This window comes from Dryas octopetala, chromosome 4 (genome assembly GCF_963921425.1).
Source record: "Dryas octopetala chromosome 4, drDryOcto1.1, whole genome shotgun sequence".
Taxonomy (NCBI): Eukaryota; Viridiplantae; Streptophyta; class Magnoliopsida; order Rosales; family Rosaceae; genus Dryas; species Dryas octopetala.
This window is the reverse complement of record NC_141369.1, coordinates 18,346,221-18,362,106: the sequence shown is the minus strand read 5'-3', so window position 1 is coordinate 18,362,106 and position 15,886 is coordinate 18,346,221. Positions and strand designations below refer to the sequence as shown.

General features: G+C 38.3%; 2 protein-coding genes across 3 annotated transcripts; both read left to right on the top strand.

The window, feature by feature from the left end:
- The first annotated feature begins 521 nt into the window (after positions 1-521).
- Positions 522-2,433, top strand: LOC147287624 (hAT transposon superfamily protein). Its single transcript, XM_086240937.1, has 2 exons — positions 522-1,899; positions 2,078-2,433. The coding sequence occupies exons 1-2, from the start codon at positions 522-524 to the stop codon at positions 2,431-2,433; spliced, it is 1,734 nt and encodes a 577-aa protein (XP_086097063.1).
- A 5,116-nt stretch (positions 2,434-7,549) lies between these two features.
- LOC147287623 (ubiquinone biosynthesis protein (Protein of unknown function, DUF547)) lies at positions 7,550-15,500 on the top strand. Of its 2 annotated transcripts, none has more exons than XM_086241180.1 (13): positions 7,550-7,622; positions 8,775-8,925; positions 9,045-9,147; positions 10,097-10,186; positions 10,917-11,030; positions 11,559-11,744; positions 12,475-12,612; positions 12,890-13,395; positions 13,958-14,057; positions 14,162-14,221; positions 14,390-14,482; positions 14,580-14,699; positions 14,803-15,500. In XM_086241180.1, exons 2-13 carry the CDS (start codon positions 8,888-8,890, stop codon positions 15,118-15,120), a joined length of 1,866 nt encoding a protein of 621 aa, XP_086097306.1. In that variant the 5' UTR covers positions 7,550-7,622; positions 8,775-8,887; the 3' UTR covers positions 15,121-15,500. The 2 variants fall into 2 exon arrangements, with proteins under 2 accessions (XP_086097306.1, XP_086097307.1); XM_086241181.1 differs by lacking the exon at positions 7,550-7,622 and adding an exon at positions 8,159-8,245.
- The last annotated feature ends 386 nt before the right edge of the window (positions 15,501-15,886 follow it).

Here is a 15,886-nt window from a genome sequence, read left to right as displayed (position 1 = left end):
TGGTTTCTTTCTCTGTTTCTGCGTTTTTTTTTCTATTTTTTACAAAGTATAGAGATGTATTTATGTATGTGTGTGTGTATCATGCATGTGGTCACATTGAGTGCCATTTTTGTTCATGCTTACTATATACTGGTATTCTAGATAAAAAAAAAAAAAAAAATTGGGTTCCTAGTTCATTGTGTTCTGAAGTTCTTAGAGAGAGAAAGAAAATGAATAACAAAGAGGATACTGAAAATATGAGTTTGTTTATTCCTCCTTTGGTGGCTAAGTAGTGGGAAAAATGAACTCTTTTCTGTTGTAAACTTTTTTATTAGTCTAATTATTTGCTTGTTGACTTTCATCAGTTATATCATATATGTATGATTAAAATTAAAGCTAGACTTCATGAATGTGTTTGATGAAAGTGCACAGTGAACATAAAGTTAGAGACTTTGTGGAAATTTGTAGGCCTAGCTTTCTGTTACACTTCATGCACACATTGGACATTTTCAGGGTTTCTTGAATCATTTGAAAAGAGAAAAATGGATGCTAGTGGAGCCATCAATGCTGGTTCTCAGAATGGAAGCCAAAAAGATGTTGACTCTGTGTTGGCAGACACTCCACAAAGAGGAGGGGATAAGGAAACGCAGGCAGATTTAATATCTAGGAGATGCATCGGTAGATTCTTTTATGAAATGGACTTAGAATTTACTGCTGCAAATTCTTCTAGCTTCAAAAGAATGATAAATTCAATTCTTGGTCCTGGTCATGTGGACTACAAGATCCCCAGCTGTGAAGAGCTCAAAGGTTGGATCCTTCAAGATGAAGTGAAGGAGATACAAGAATATGTGCAAAAGATTAAAAATTCGTGGGCTGCTACTGGATGTAGCATCTTGTTGGATGGATGGATTGATGAAAAGGGTCGAAACCTTGTTAATTTTTTGGTCAATTGCCCTCAAGGTCCAATTTATCTTTGTAGCCATGATATTTCATCTTTCATTGGTAATATTGATGCCATATATTCACTTTTGGAGGAAATTATGAAGGATGTTGGGGTTGACAATGTGATTCAGATTGTAGCAGATTCTACAACAGGCTGGGCCGGTGCGGTGGGTAAGCAATTTATCAATAGGTGCAAAGGAGTATTTTGGGCTGTGAGTGCATCTCACTGCATTGAGCTGATGTTAGAGAAGATTGGGATGATTGGCTCCAATAGAGAAATATTAGACAAAGCCAAGACTATTACTAAGTTCATTCATGGACATGCAACAGTTTTGGAGCTTTTGAAGAAACATACTGTTGGCCGTGACCTAATTAAGCCCTCCAAGATAAGGTCAGCAATGCCCTTTATGACTTTAGAGAATATTGTATCAGAAAAGCAGAAATTAAAAGACATGTTTTCCTCATCCCAGTGGAACATGTCATTCTGGGCTTCAAGAGCAGAGGGCAAGAAGGTAGTGGATTTGGTGGAGGATCACTCTTTCTGGACTGGAGCTCAGATGGTCTTGAAAGCATCTATGCCGCTGGTCCGCGTTCTTAATTTGATCTTTGAAGCTGATAAGCCACTTGTGGGGTACATATATGAAACCATGGATCAAGTGAAGGAGACCATTAAAGAAGAACTGAAAAGTAAAAAATCCCAGTACATGCCTATCTGGAAAGCTATTGATGAGATTTGGGACAATCATCTCCATAGCCCTCTCCATGGGGCTGGTTATTATCTTAATCCAAGTCTCTTCTATTCAAGTGATTTCTATGGTGATGATGAGGTTGCCTTTGGCCTTTTGTGCTGTATTGTACAAATGGTGCAGAATCAGCCAAGTCAAGATTTAATATCCCGTCAATTCGAGGAGTATAGACATGCTAGAGGTAGTTTTAAGGAGGGTAGTTCCATTAGCCGAAGAACAAACATTCCTCCAGGTAAAATAATATATACAAATAAATGGTTAAGAAAACTCTTGCATGTTTTCTTATTCTGTTACAATTAGGCATTATAGAGTTTTCTTATTCTGTTACAATTAGGCATTAAGTCCTAATTGTAACTAAATTATGTTCAAAAACCAAGATTTCAAACTAAATTATGTTAAATTGGCTGCAGCTATGTGGTGGTCTTGTTATGGAAAACAGTATCCTGAAATGCAGAGGTTTGCCATTCGAATTTTGAGCCAGAACTGTGATGGTGCTTCAAAATATGGGCTCAAACGGACTCTGGCTGAGAAGCTTCTTACAAATGGAAGGAATCCTATTGAGCAACAACGGTTGAGCGATCTGGCATTTGTTCATTATAATTTGCAATTGCAGCAGTTTTGCTCAGGTGTGAAGAGTGGCATTGTGACAGAGGATATTGATCCAATGGATGATTGGATCATTGATGAAGCACCAGATATTGTGTCCCGAAATGCTATCAGTGAGGAAGGACCTTCCAGATTTGGAGCAAAGACAGAGCCCATGTAAGATACTAAAAAAGGTGAGTGAAAATTGGACAGGATAGGATTAAAACCAGGACATCTTTTGTGTGAATTTTCTCTCCTTTAATGTATGCTTTGGTAGGATGTATGGTTATGTATCAGCAACAAGATGTGTAAAATCTTCTTAGCAACTTACAAAGTCCTGATCTAACTCAAGTTTGTTGCGAGTTTGGGAAGGGGATGGTGTCAACGTAAAGCCTTCCTCCTATTGCCATCATTAAACAGTGTAGTGTTTATGATGCCAAAGGAAAAAATAAATAAAGTTGTCAATGATAGCATGAGTTTGTGCTGTGCTGTTTATGACCACAAATTTGATCACCCGCTTTGAATTGAGTGGTATCTTTGGTTGCATTTATTTAGACATGCGTATGGGAATGAGTCTACTGGTAAAACCTGTCCTGTCTTAATAAAAAATGAATGATTTTGTTTATTTACTAATATATTGTAAGAATGAACATACTAAAAATTTGCAAAAAGAAAGAAAATAAAACACATGGATAGTGTTGGTTGGCTTCACAGATTCTGAATATTTGGAAAGGAAGGGAGCATCTCCAAATTGGTACTGAATTGGATGTTTTCCTTCCAAATTTGGTACTCCCGGCAAAACACAAACGGAGATTTAAAACTTTTACAGTGCCAAAAATTGGACCAAACATAGGATTAGAAATAAAAACGGTACTTGGGGTATCATTTGGGTTGAAGTGGGCTCCTGCAGCTGCTGCTCTTCATGTGGGCAACGTTTGGCTTGTGGACATGTCACGTGCACACGTGGAGCAGCACGTCACGTTGGTAAACATGGGCACGAGGGTCAGCATGCTCACGTGGGTTAACACGGGCACAAGGGTTAGCACGCTCACATGGGTTAACACGGGCACGTGGGTTAGTACGCTTACGTGGGTTAATACGGGCACGTGGGTTAGTATGCTTATGTGGGTTAATACGGGCACGTGGGTCAATACGAGCATGTAGATCAGTACACTCACATGGGTGCGCAACGGTTTTTTTTTTTTTTTTTTTTTTTAAGCAATTACAGTTTTTGGTACCCCAATTCCCAAATACAACCTCCCTATTTGACCACCCAAAAAAAAAAATTAGTATTTGTACTATTTTGAGGTCCAATTGTCTAAATGGAATTCCAAATATAGAATTAGTATCTCAAATAGGGGGAGGAGCTCCCCATTGGAGATGTTAACATATTACTAACATATATAGTACAACAAATTATTCGTTTTTCCATTTATGATGAGTTGATGACAACGACAACATTCGTATTAGTCTTATTTCAATTGTTTTTCTTTGGGCAAAAAAAAAAAGAGAGTCCTTCTACTTGTACAACTCGGACAGTGAGTGATGCCTTACCAAAACTACTTTGTCTCTTTCTAGTGCCAATATGACGTACACCATGGATGTACCAAAATCACACGTGTTTTGGCATTTGACACATACATGTGTTGAGCACACTTTTTTTTGGTCAATGTTGAACAGTTAACACACACTTGATAAAGCATTTATGAAGGCTTATGATATTATATATAGGGTCCCACACTCCCACTTCCCACATATGGACAAGAGGCTTTAAGAGCTGAACATATTAATGATTAATCCCTTCAGCATATACAACTATTTTCACACTGCAAGCAAATGCCCCATGCATCTCTTCGAGGGAGCAGATATGATCATATTGGCACATTGCATGGCCGCCATTTGTCAAATAATAAGCAAACTACTTTAAGGCATTTCACATGCATACAAGGAGAGTGGGTGAGACCATTTTCGTGACTTGGTCCAATTAAGTAATGTAAACTCTCAAGGTTAGCCCAATTGATGAGAAGGTGAGAAATATAATTAGGATTGGGACAAGTCATGGATTCAATAACATGGAAATGGAATATTCTACTAGAAAATAAAAGAAAAATGAGCTCATGCCTAAGCAAGACATGAACACATTTAATGCATAACACCAGTTTAGCACATACATGAGATGGGCTTCGCCCCAAAGGACACATCATTGTACACATCCTGGGGCTTGAGTCTCCATTAATGGACACATCATTGTACACTTATTAAATGAATTAGTAAGAACACAATACCATTTTCTATTTGAACCCTTCAAAACATTATTTCATGATTTATTAGCAAGTAATGGTAATATCATTTTCCGATGATGATACTTTTCCTATTTTATTACATCTATGAGTCATCGTTGTTAGTATGTTAGGCATACTTAGGGCTACCAACATATTCGATCTCTTTTTCTTTTCTGATTTGGGTGGGGAAAAATTTGAATTTGAGACCTATTTAATTTTGTAGATAGACTTGTTAATATGTCGTATTTTAGCGTGTTCGTGTTGTGTTGCTCATTATATAGACTTTTTAATTTTTCTCAAACATTCCATTTTAACCTCTTTTTAATTTTTCTCAAACATTCTATTTTAACCTGAAATAAATCTAAACAAACTTAGAAACTAAAACTAAAAAAAAAAATGAAAAAAAAAGAGTGGACACAATAGCCAGCTCCCTCCCCACCCCACCACCAGTGACCCCACTGCGCACCTCCTCTCTATCTTTCTCCCTCTCTGTGTGTTTCCCTCTCTTTCTTTTCTTCCCTTTCTCTCATACTTGTATTGTACTTCATTGGTGTTGACGTACGATGTATCGAGTCGTTGGTGTGGGATCAGGGGCTACTAACCACCATATATATATATATATATATTTTTAAGGTTTATCTAATCTTGTTTAAGGATGAAGTTTTTTCTTTTAGGTTTAATGATGAAGTTGATATTTTTGAAATATGAAGTATAATGACTCAACTAGTTGTCTAGTTGTTAGTATAGAATCACTCTTCAACTAGTTGTTGATATTTTTCCCAAAAAAAAAAAAAAAAACCAATAGTGGAAACAAATTAAAAAAAGGGTTAAATACATTTTTGGTCCACGAACTTTGGGGTGTGTCTCAATTTGGTCCGCTAATTTTAAAACGTTACAAAAATGCCCACAAATTATTCAATTTGTCTCAATTGAGGAAAACCGTTAACTTCCATCCACAATGCTAACGGAATATTCTCCCTCTCCTTTCTCCCACACGTCTCTCTGCTCTCTCACTCACGCCCTCGGATGGACCGGCGATTTCGCCTCCATCCAGCCATCAACATTGATAAAACCAGTCTCGTTCTCTCCCTCTTCCTCTCCTCTTTCTCCCCCAGTGCTCTGATGCCCGAAATCCAACCAATAGAAAAACCCAGCCTCGTTCTCTCCCTCTTCCTCTCATCTTTCTCCCCTAATGCTCTGCTCAGCTCGAAACCCAGCCAAGAGAAAAACCCAGACCCGAGTCTGATTGTCAACTTAGGCCGAGATCAGTACAGACACCTCAAAAAAACTGGAAATCACAAAACAATACAAAATCAACGTCTCCAACACCACTACTTGCAGCGGTGGCCGTGAGACCCAAACTGAATTTTCAAGAATTCTCAACAATTGGCCAAAACCACTTTAACAGAACTGAAGAACACAAAGAGGGGAATCAATTCCATTCCTGGGTCGACGAAAACGGTCGCCGGAAAAGCCAGAAACGGCGACGGAGCCGCCGCGGCTTCTTGGTGTCGATTCGCAAGCTTTGGTGGTCTGATGGGGAAACTGAGGCCACCCTCGTGCTCAGAGTGACGAGAGGAAGCCTTTGAGGGTGGTGGGAGGTTGCGACGCCGCCGGAATCACGAAGTCAATGCCGAAGTTGACCATCGGAGCACGAGGGTGGCCGTGAGACCCAAACTGATTTTTCAAAAATTCTCAACAATTGGCCAAAACCACTTTAACAGAACTGAAGAACACAAAGAGGGGAATCAATTCCATACCTGGGTCGACGAAAAAGGTCGCCGGAAAAGCCAGAAACGGCAACGGAGCCGCCGCGGCTCCTTGGCGTCGATTCGCAGGCTCTAGTGGTCTGATGAGGAAACTGAGGCCATCCTCGTGCTCAGAGTGACAAGAGGAAGCCTTTGAGGGTGGTGGGAGGTTGCGACACCGCCGGAGTTGACTATCGGACTCGGGGGTGGGTTTTTTCTTGGCTGGGTTTCGGGCTGATCGGAGCACTAGGGGAGAAAGAGAAGAGGAAGAGGGAGAGAACGGGACCGGTTTCGTCACCGTTGATGGTCGGACAACGGCGAAATCGCCGGTCAACCCGTCGGCGGCGTGAGTGACAGAGACGAGAGAACAGAGAGACATGTGGGAGAGAAGAGAAAAAAACCATTCCGTTAGTTTTGTAGATGGAAACTAACGTTTTTCCTTAATTGAGACGGAATGGATAATTCATGGTCATTTTTGTAACATTTTAAAATTAATGGACCAAATTGAGACACACCCTAAAGTTCATGGACCAAAAATGCATTTAACCCTTAAAAAAAAGAGTGGTTACAAACTTACAAATAGAATCACTCTTCAAGTAAATTACCTTATCTGTCCCTGCCTTTTCTCATATTCCTCGTGCTGTGCTAACTGTGATGAAATATCAAATAAATGCTTACTTCACACATTTCCAGAAACAGAGTGCGATTTCACTATAGAGCTCAGATACCCATATACTATAATCAGCATGGTTTTCTGGCAAATGGGTTTTTTCTTTTCTCCTCGTAATTTCAAATTTCAAACCCAATTCTGAAAATGCGACCTTATGTGTTTGTCTCTATGCAAAACCCATTTTCCACAACAAAATTTAAATCAAGTATCATTTTTCGGCCTCACTAAGCTCTGTGCATAAACAGACAGAAAACAAACGACCATGAAAATTACCCATTTATTTTATTTGAATATGTGACTGCTAGTCAAAGGCAGGTGGTCCATTTTAGTCTTTAGCTGTTTGGAAGTAGCTCTGTATTCTCCAAACTACTTGTTTCTTTGTTTACACAAAAATCCTTCTTATTACTTACCGAGTCTTAGCTGCTCAGCCGCATCTTTGTCAATTTTTAGCAAACAAGATTTGAATTTCAGGAGGGAGAGTATGGATGATGTAACACTGCTGTGAGTGACACTCTACCCAGTTGACGTTTTAGAGAGAGAGAGAGAGAGAGAGAGAGAGAGAGAGAGAGAGAGAGAGAGAGAGAGAGAGAGAAGCATTTGAGGTCGAAGTTGGGGTCTTTTCAGGTTCTTCGTGCACTCTCTCAAGAAGCAGAACATCTTTGGCTATTTGGTGAGTCTTCCAATAGGTTCTAGTTTTGCCCCTTTCTGCTTTTCGACTTCTTTTTCTTCTAGCAAGTAACAAGTTTTAGCAAACCTTTTTATTTCTGGAGGGCTTTTTACTATTTTCACCTTAAACTACAGCTTTCTTCAAATACCCATTTGAACCAAAGAGGGGTTAGCATCTGAAAAACGGGCCTGCATGGTCTTGTTTTGTTGTGCTTGTGATCTTATTAAAGATTCAGAAAAATATGGATCTTTTATTTTCCTGGGTCAGGTTGTTTTCAGTGTTAAAAATGAAGGGAGGGGTCTTTTGGGTAATAGGGACCACTGAGATCCGTCTTTTGGATTGTATCTTCTGCCTCTTGTTTGTTTGAGTAATTTTGTTCATCATGTCGTATAGATTGGAGCTTTTGCAAAGCAAAACCCCTTTGCCTTTTTTGACTTGCACTTTTGAAAGCACAGAGATAGAACCAGTGCTCTTCTCAGTCAGGTTATGATATGTGTGAAAGCTCACTGGATCTCTTTGAGGGCATCTATCAGAAATCAATTTTTTTAATCCCAAAAAGAAGAAGAAATGGGGCAAAAGCAACCACTTCCTCTATCACCATATGAACTTTAGAAGACTTTCTGGGGGTAGGTTTGTAGATATTATTAACTCACAATGGAAAATACTTTTGACTTGCACAAGGGTTAGGGAGGTGCCCCACCTTAGCGTTTTACTCTAATCTAATCATTCTGCCCTTTTCCTTTTGGAGATATCATATCCTCATAAGCTTCGCAATTCACTGCTTTTTGATCAGCTCTAAATTTCATGGAATGTAAAATGTCATTCATTACCATATGATGGAGGTGCAGAAGGTTGTTTGCCAAATTCTCTTTCAAGATTTTAGTTGGTTGTGTCTTAATTTAAAACAGAACTTTGGGCTCCCCAATCTGTCCTGATTATATTTGTATGGTTGTGTTGAAAATGACTGGTAGCTGTGCATTCATGAGTTTGTTTGTCCTTATATGGGTTCACAGGTGTACAGTGCTTTTCCGAATTATACATCTCACTAGGCTTGTCTCCAAGCTCCACTAAGATATTAGATCATAATACATCTTGAAATTTCTCATTTTAACATGCAAAAGAGCCAGATGTTTTACATTTGAAGTGGGTTTGCAGGATTTGTGATGCTTGTTTGTACGTGAGCATAGCTTCTAGTACCAGAAGCCAAGCTGTTTTGAGGATGGTGTGATGTGCTTTATGTGATAAACGCCAAATCCCATGATCGCAGGATGTGTGACTCACCAATTGTGCAAACTGCCTTGAGCCAGTAAGGGTGCATTGTTGTTCTTTGTAGTTACTCTTCCTTTTTTTACATATATGGAGTGGATCTCTGAGCTATCTCCTTCATAATGCTTTCTTCTTTTTTCTTTCATTGCATTTCTACAGAAGTGATTCTCTTTGTAAGTATTCGCATTCTAGCTTCACTTATAATTCAGAAATTCAGTCAGATGTTGCCAAAGAACTTCAGAGCGATGACTCATTTTCAAAGGTAAGAATTGGTGGGCTTATCTTCCTTGTGGATTATAAACTTGATGTGTATATTGTAGTAAGCTGAGACGTTTTAAAAAATTATATTTATTGAATTATATTGTTCTTCTTCTTTTGCTTTTCCTCCTCGTCTTCCTTTTGGATCTCTCGTCCATGGTTGAAGTCAGTTGCTTCATATTCATGTTTCTGCTTGTAAGGTTAATTTTTTGATCTTTGTCAATTCTGTGAATTCAAAATACAATGATAATAGTAATTTTAAGTTTTTAACATAAATCCCCTTATTTTGAGAGGATTTGGAAATCCGAGGCCCCTTCTATTGAAATATACCTCAACTTAAACATGATGAGGTATGGCTTGTGGGACCCACTCCGCATTGTAATTCGATGATCGAAGCCGTCTATTTTTAAGTTTATATACAAGGATCATTCTTGCAAAAAATTAGATAAATAGGAAATCGTTTAACCATTTGATTAAAGGGTCATCATTTCAAGTGTTAATGGAATTCATATATTCGTCTATTTATTCTATCACAATTAGATGTCTTAATGGTTTCCGATTTACTTAATTTTTTGTAAGGATGATCCTTGTATAGAGACTTAGAAAATAGACGGCTTTAATCATCAAATTACAATGCAGAGTGGGTTCCACAAGCCATACCTCATCATGTTTAAGATGTGATATACCCCAACGGAAGGAGCCTCTTGGAAATCCTCACTATTTAAGGAGTTGGTAGAATTGAAATATTTATTAAATTGAGGAATTCATTTGGGTTAAAGCACACTCTAGGATAATGTTTGCTGATTGTGGATTCTGGTTAGTTTGGTTCAAATTGATAACTACATAACATTTTATTGACACTTTATTTGGTATAAATCTTAGGTGTTCTTTTATTTATGTAGTGGTCAAAGTACAGTTCAATAGGTAAATTTGATAATTTGTTTAATATTTAGGTGAGCAATCCTGCTGAAGGTATTGGAAGACTTGGATTGTGCATTAACAGCAGTGATACTTACCCTTACAGATTCCAGCTTGAAAAGGATGTAAGCTTTCGTCCTACCTATAAGTAACAAGCATTATTTGTCTCTGTATTACTATTCTTTATGCATCTTCTCTGGGGTTCAGTTAGAAAGTTTAGGGATTATAGTACTTATCAAAGAATTGATTTTATCCTTAAATAAGAGTTGTGAGTTAGGAGCCATTTGTATAACATTATCAACCAGAGGGAGAATGCTATAGAATTTTCAGTTTGCGTCCTGGATGTTTAATTCATCCATATGAACTTGGATTGTAGGACCATGTTCTCTATGTCTGTTTTCAAATCCATGGATTTCTTTTTTGTTGCAGTAGATAGCATCTTTAAAAATTTTGCTAAATTCCTCATTTAGATTAAGCTAGGTAGCATGCCATAGTTCCAGTGGCATGCTAAAGGGATTTTTCACAGAAATTAGATCTCCCCAAGTGTCTTTGCCACTGAGGATTAGTGGTAAGTTGCGAAGGTGGGGACCTGCAAAGTTGTGCCAGATTTGGACTTGGATTATGCTAGAAAGTTTAAATCTGGTGAATCTTACTGGCTTTTAGTAATGATGCCATTAACGCATTTGTTAGCTTGGTATATTTAAAATATGCTAGGTAGGATATGATTGCTGGACTTCTCTATATTGATTGGCATTTTAAGCATTTGTTTCCATAGAGCTAGTGAGCACCTCATTGTTCAAATCTCTTCAACAGTGTCATAGTTGCAATTCACCAATGGAACTGCTTCTACTATAGGTACAAAGATTGCAACAGCAGCTGCGAGAAGAAATAGAGCTACATGCTATTCTGGAAAATGCAATCGAGAAAAATCCTATTAAATTCTCCAGTCCGACACGCCTTCCTTACTATGTATGTTACCTTTATGCTGTGTTGTTCTTTTTATTTTCAGTATTTAGCTTTATCTGTTGATAAATCATCAGCTGAAGGCAACATCAAACTTATATACTATACCAGGACGTAGTTTGTGATGTGGGATTCTACATTCCACCACACTATGTTGGACTCCGTCCTTACAGATCCACATGCACCTTGTTGGTCGGTTAGTGGTTGGTTCTCACAAATTGTTCCAGCCTAGTCATGGCTCTAATACCCCAAGCTTATCCGGAAAGCAAATGCTATTGAGAAGAGACAACATCAAACTCATATACCACACTAGGGTATATTTTGTGTCATTGTGTGGGAATGGGATTCTACACCAAATGTTTGAAATATTTTAACCCATTATTTTGTTTGTTTTATAAGTTGACTTAATACTGAGAACTAGAGTTACATGAACCTATGTGTTTGTTTTCTTTTGCGCTTGAATGGTTTAACCATTGGCCAGGTTTCAAATTGGGATTTTAGGTTGTGATGAAGTCTTCTGTCTCATTTGTACAGGCTCAAGAGCTCCTAAACAATATTGCTGCACTGGAGCTTACAGTTTCAAAACTTGAACAGGAGTTGGTTGCTTTGCATTTCCAACTTAGCCAAGAAAGAAATGAACGAAGGCTTGCAGAATATCGTCTGAGGCATCCATCTCCTCAGTCAATGTCTCCTCAATCCTCTGACATTATGAAACTACCGGTATATTATCTTTTGTTATTCACATACAAGTTCTTTCTGAATATATATTTTCCCTTGTTTTTAACATCTTTTGATTTGTCCTAAATTGTTCCAAGACTGTCTAATTTCTTGAAAGAAATAGAGTAAAAATGTTGATCATGTTATTATTGATGTTGTTGCTACTGTTCTTTGTGCTTGTGAATAATTGCTTTGCAGCTGTCATATTATTTCTGATTACTTTGCAAGATTTACTGTTGCTTTTTCCTTCCTAGAGCTGAAAATATCTTTAGCTAATGCTATGAAATTGGCATGTAAGATACTGAAGTACAGATAACATTCCAAGTTGAGATCAGCTGCCAAAGTTTCAAAGTAACATTGATCGAGTCAAAAGATTTATATTCAAATTTTGGAAGATAAAATGATATTAAATAGTCAAAGGTGGAATCATTTCCAACTCCTGAAATGTAACTTTGAGAAGGTCAACTCTGTGGGTCATTCACATGTTAATCTTTTTGTGTGCTAGGGAGTTCTATTGAAAAAACCTAATGGGGTGATTTAACACCCATGAGCAGCTCATTATTTCAGGCATAACTGAATATGTTCTTTTAAATAATAAGTATGTGGTTTGTCAAGATAGGATTTGTGCTGCAATATTGCTACCAGCTGGTAAACAGTAGTAATAAGTGATGCCATAACATCTTTTATTTGTCACATTCCTTCCATTATATTTAACTGCTTTCACTTTATCCAGATTTCATCTTCTTTGAGGTGTTCAGAGCAGTCCAGTCCTGAAATGCATCATTCCTCTGAAGATGGCTCATGCCAGGAGCCAAAAGATCAACTATTAGAACCTAGTGGTGAAACATCTTCTCTACAGTCTGTAGCTGAGGTATCTGTTAGTATTTCATGATCACAGAAAAAATTGTAGTCTGTATGCTTATTCATTCTATTTTTGGTTAATGAATAAGCATATACTCATTTCTGTCTCTCTGTACTCTCTCTCTCCTTCTCTGTCTCTCTGTCTCTCTCTCACCCTCCCTCCCTCCCTCTCTCTCCCTCTATTTCTTCCTCTCTCTCTCTCTCTGTTGATTATATGTGAAGTTATGTTCACAGAGCTTAAATGGTAAACCCATGGCATAACATTTTCCTGTGATTCTTTGTATCAGAATGCAGTGGACTCGGTTGCTATTTTCCATGATATGAAAATGTCTAAGAAGATGGATCCTAAATCTTTTCAACCTTCTGAGTTCAGGAAGCTTCCAAAAGGGATGCCCCCCAAGGGCCTCTGGGATCATCCTAATCAACTATCAGAGGAGATGGTTAGATGTATGAAAAATATATTCATATCTTTGGCTGATTCAGCTGTACCATCAAAATCATTGGCACAAGAGAGCCACTGCTCACCTCTGTCACCACGAGGACATCTTTCCAATTCTTCATGGTGGTCATCATCTGAAAGGTCGATGATTTCATCATGGGTGCAGAGCCCACAGGTTGATGTACAGAGTAACTCTGAAGTATTAGCCTTAGAGAATGCCTGTGATCCCTACAGAGTTCGTGGGAAACTGAGTTGGGCGGACATAGGGAACTATGGATTAGCAACTGAAGTTTCTTGGATGTCAGTTGGGAAGAAGCAATTAGAATATGCTGCAGGGGCACTGAGGAGGTTCAGGTAAAATTTTATTCAACTCGTATGTTTTGAGTTTTTCTCATCTTCTCTTTGGCAGACTATACTAAACATTATGATGCTTATTATCCACTATTCTGAAAAATATAAAATATACTACAAATGGTCCTGATTTTGAAATGCCCTGAGAAATCTGCAGGCTTTACCTTTAGCTCGTTGTTGCTTTTTTTATCCCTCCACTTGGATAAAGTATTAATTCGAAGCATACCCAAGTTAGTGATAGATCCCACATAATTCTCCAAAGAGTTGATACGTAACTATGAATTCACAAAGATGTCAATTCACAATTCCAAAATAGCTCTCTTGCATTTGCTTTAAACTAATTGTTTCCGGAAACTATAATGTCGATTAAGGTCCCCCCATTCTAACTCACTTGAGTGGGCATCTGAGTCTCTCATAATGTGGATAGGTCAGACAAGTATAAACAATTGTAGAAGTTTTGAACCATAATCTTTGTCTTGGAATGCCTAAATTGTTGTTTGAATGTAGAGCTGATCAGGAAAGTTCTTTTTTCCTTTTTCTCTTCGAAAACTTTTTGTGAGCACAGAGTACTTGTTGAGCAACTGGCGAAGGTGAACCCTATCCATTTGAGTTGCAATGAGAGGCTTGCTTTCTGGATTAACTTGTATAATGCCCTGATTATGCATGTAAGTTTCCTCTATTTTCTTACGTGTGTAGTATGTGTTGCTTTGGTAAACTTTTCAAAGCATGCATACAAAAATCGTGGAGTTATTTATGTCTCTGTGAACAGGCTTACTTGGCTTATGGAGTCCCTAGAAGTGATTTGAAGCTCTTCTCTTTGATGCAAAAGGTCTGATCTCTTAGATAATTCTTCTCTGTAATTTGTATTTATCAAGGTCCAGATGACAGTCGAAAAATTATGCCAAGTTTTGTTATGTCATTGGATCTACAACTCAACAAAGACTTACTGGCTTTCATGCTTGGAGTGTATTCATTGGTGAGAATTCTACTTTTGCAGGCAGCTTATACTGTTGGGGGACATTCTTTCAGTGCAGCTGCTATTGAGTATGTGATTCTGAAGATGAAACCGCCACTCCATAGACCACAAATTGTATGAACTTTGCATAATGATCTCAATGAATTAACTTTTACTTTATTCCCTTAATATACTTCATTCCCTAACTGACATTTATAGTGAAAAATATCAGGCTTTGCTTCTTGCCCTTCACAAGCTGAGGGTCTCAGATGAGCAACGGAAGTCTGCAATCGATGCGCATGAACCCCTCGTAACCTTTGCTTTAAGCTGTGGAATGTACTCTTCACCAGCGGTAATTACTACAGTTCTGCAATGTGCTTAGGGATTGTTTAATTTGTATTCTCTTGAAAGTTGAACTGTATCTTGCATGTTTGACATGAAATAAATAAATGCAGGTAAGGATCTACACTGCTAAAAACGTGAGGGAAGAGCTTCAGGAAGCACAGCGTGATTTTGTTCGAGCTTCAGTTGGGGTTAGCGGCAAGGGGAGGTTGTTGGTGCCAAAAATGCTGCACTGCTTTGCCAAAGGCTTTGTGGATGATTCAAACTTGGCTGTATGGATATCACATTACCTTCCACCCCACCAAGCTGCATTTGTTGAACAATGCATATCACAGAGGCGACAAAGTCTGCTAGGTTCACGTAACTGTGGCATTCTGCCATTTGATTCACACTTCCGTTACCTATTTCTGCCCAACAAAATTCCATCATGATAATGCCTGGTTATACACTCCTAAAGACCTCGGATTAGTCAGTTCAGTTAGGGTCTTTCACCTCATAGACCTCTTATACTCCTCACGGGTGTTGTACATTTTGTTCATGGATAACAAGAGTTCAGGTACACGGTGCTTGTAGGCGACTGATGTGTATACAAGCTGTATTGAACAAATGTCGAATAAGAGTCGACCATAATTGTCTTTTGACTAGTGATTGCTTAAATGTAATATGCCCGGTTCCCACATTACACATCATAAGCCTCGAGGAATTTTGGTTGTTCCAAGTTCTTGTAAAGTTTAGTTTTGAATCCCATTAACATGGATCTGTTGTTTGACAATGTGCTGCATAAATAGGATGATGCCTGCCTATGATTTAATCTCTGATAGCACTGTATGTTTCTTACTTAGCCATGTATTATTACATGACAGGTAGTATTTGTCCATCTTATAGTTAAGTTCCTCCATTCGTCCTTAAGCAGAGGTTTAATCCCAAGTCTCTGCAACATAAAGTGATTTTACCATATAGGCTAGCTGGAACCAGCGTACCATCAAAACTAGGAATAAGAAGAAACCAATCATCAAGTTCAACTGTTCAAGTGGGGCAAAAACATTCTATTTATTAAGTATGTGGTTTATCACCAAGCCACCCTTCAAAGAATGATGGCTTAATTAATAGTGGTGCATTATGGCTTTGAAACTGTCTCCTTCAGATTTGATAGGCCACATTTTATTTAAGAGAGGCCATTTTCGTACTTCTTTTTTC

Excerpts from the sequence above, each read along its gene's own strand:
- LOC147287623 (XM_086241180.1), top strand. The coding sequence starts at position 8,888 with ATGTGTGACTCACCAATTGTGCAAACTGCCTTGAGCCA. Across the intron at positions 14,483-14,579 it reads CACTCCATAGACCACAAATT|GCTTTGCTTCTTGCCCTTCA; the intron begins GTATGAACTTTG and ends GAAAAATATCAG. Across the intron at positions 14,700-14,802 it reads GAATGTACTCTTCACCAGCG|GTAAGGATCTACACTGCTAA; the intron begins GTAATTACTACA and ends AAATAAATGCAG.
- LOC147287624 (XM_086240937.1), top strand. The coding sequence starts at position 522 with ATGGATGCTAGTGGAGCCATCAATGCTGGTTCTCAGAATGGAAGCCAA. Across the intron at positions 1,900-2,077 it reads AAGAACAAACATTCCTCCAG|CTATGTGGTGGTCTTGTTAT; the intron begins GTAAAATAATAT and ends AATTGGCTGCAG.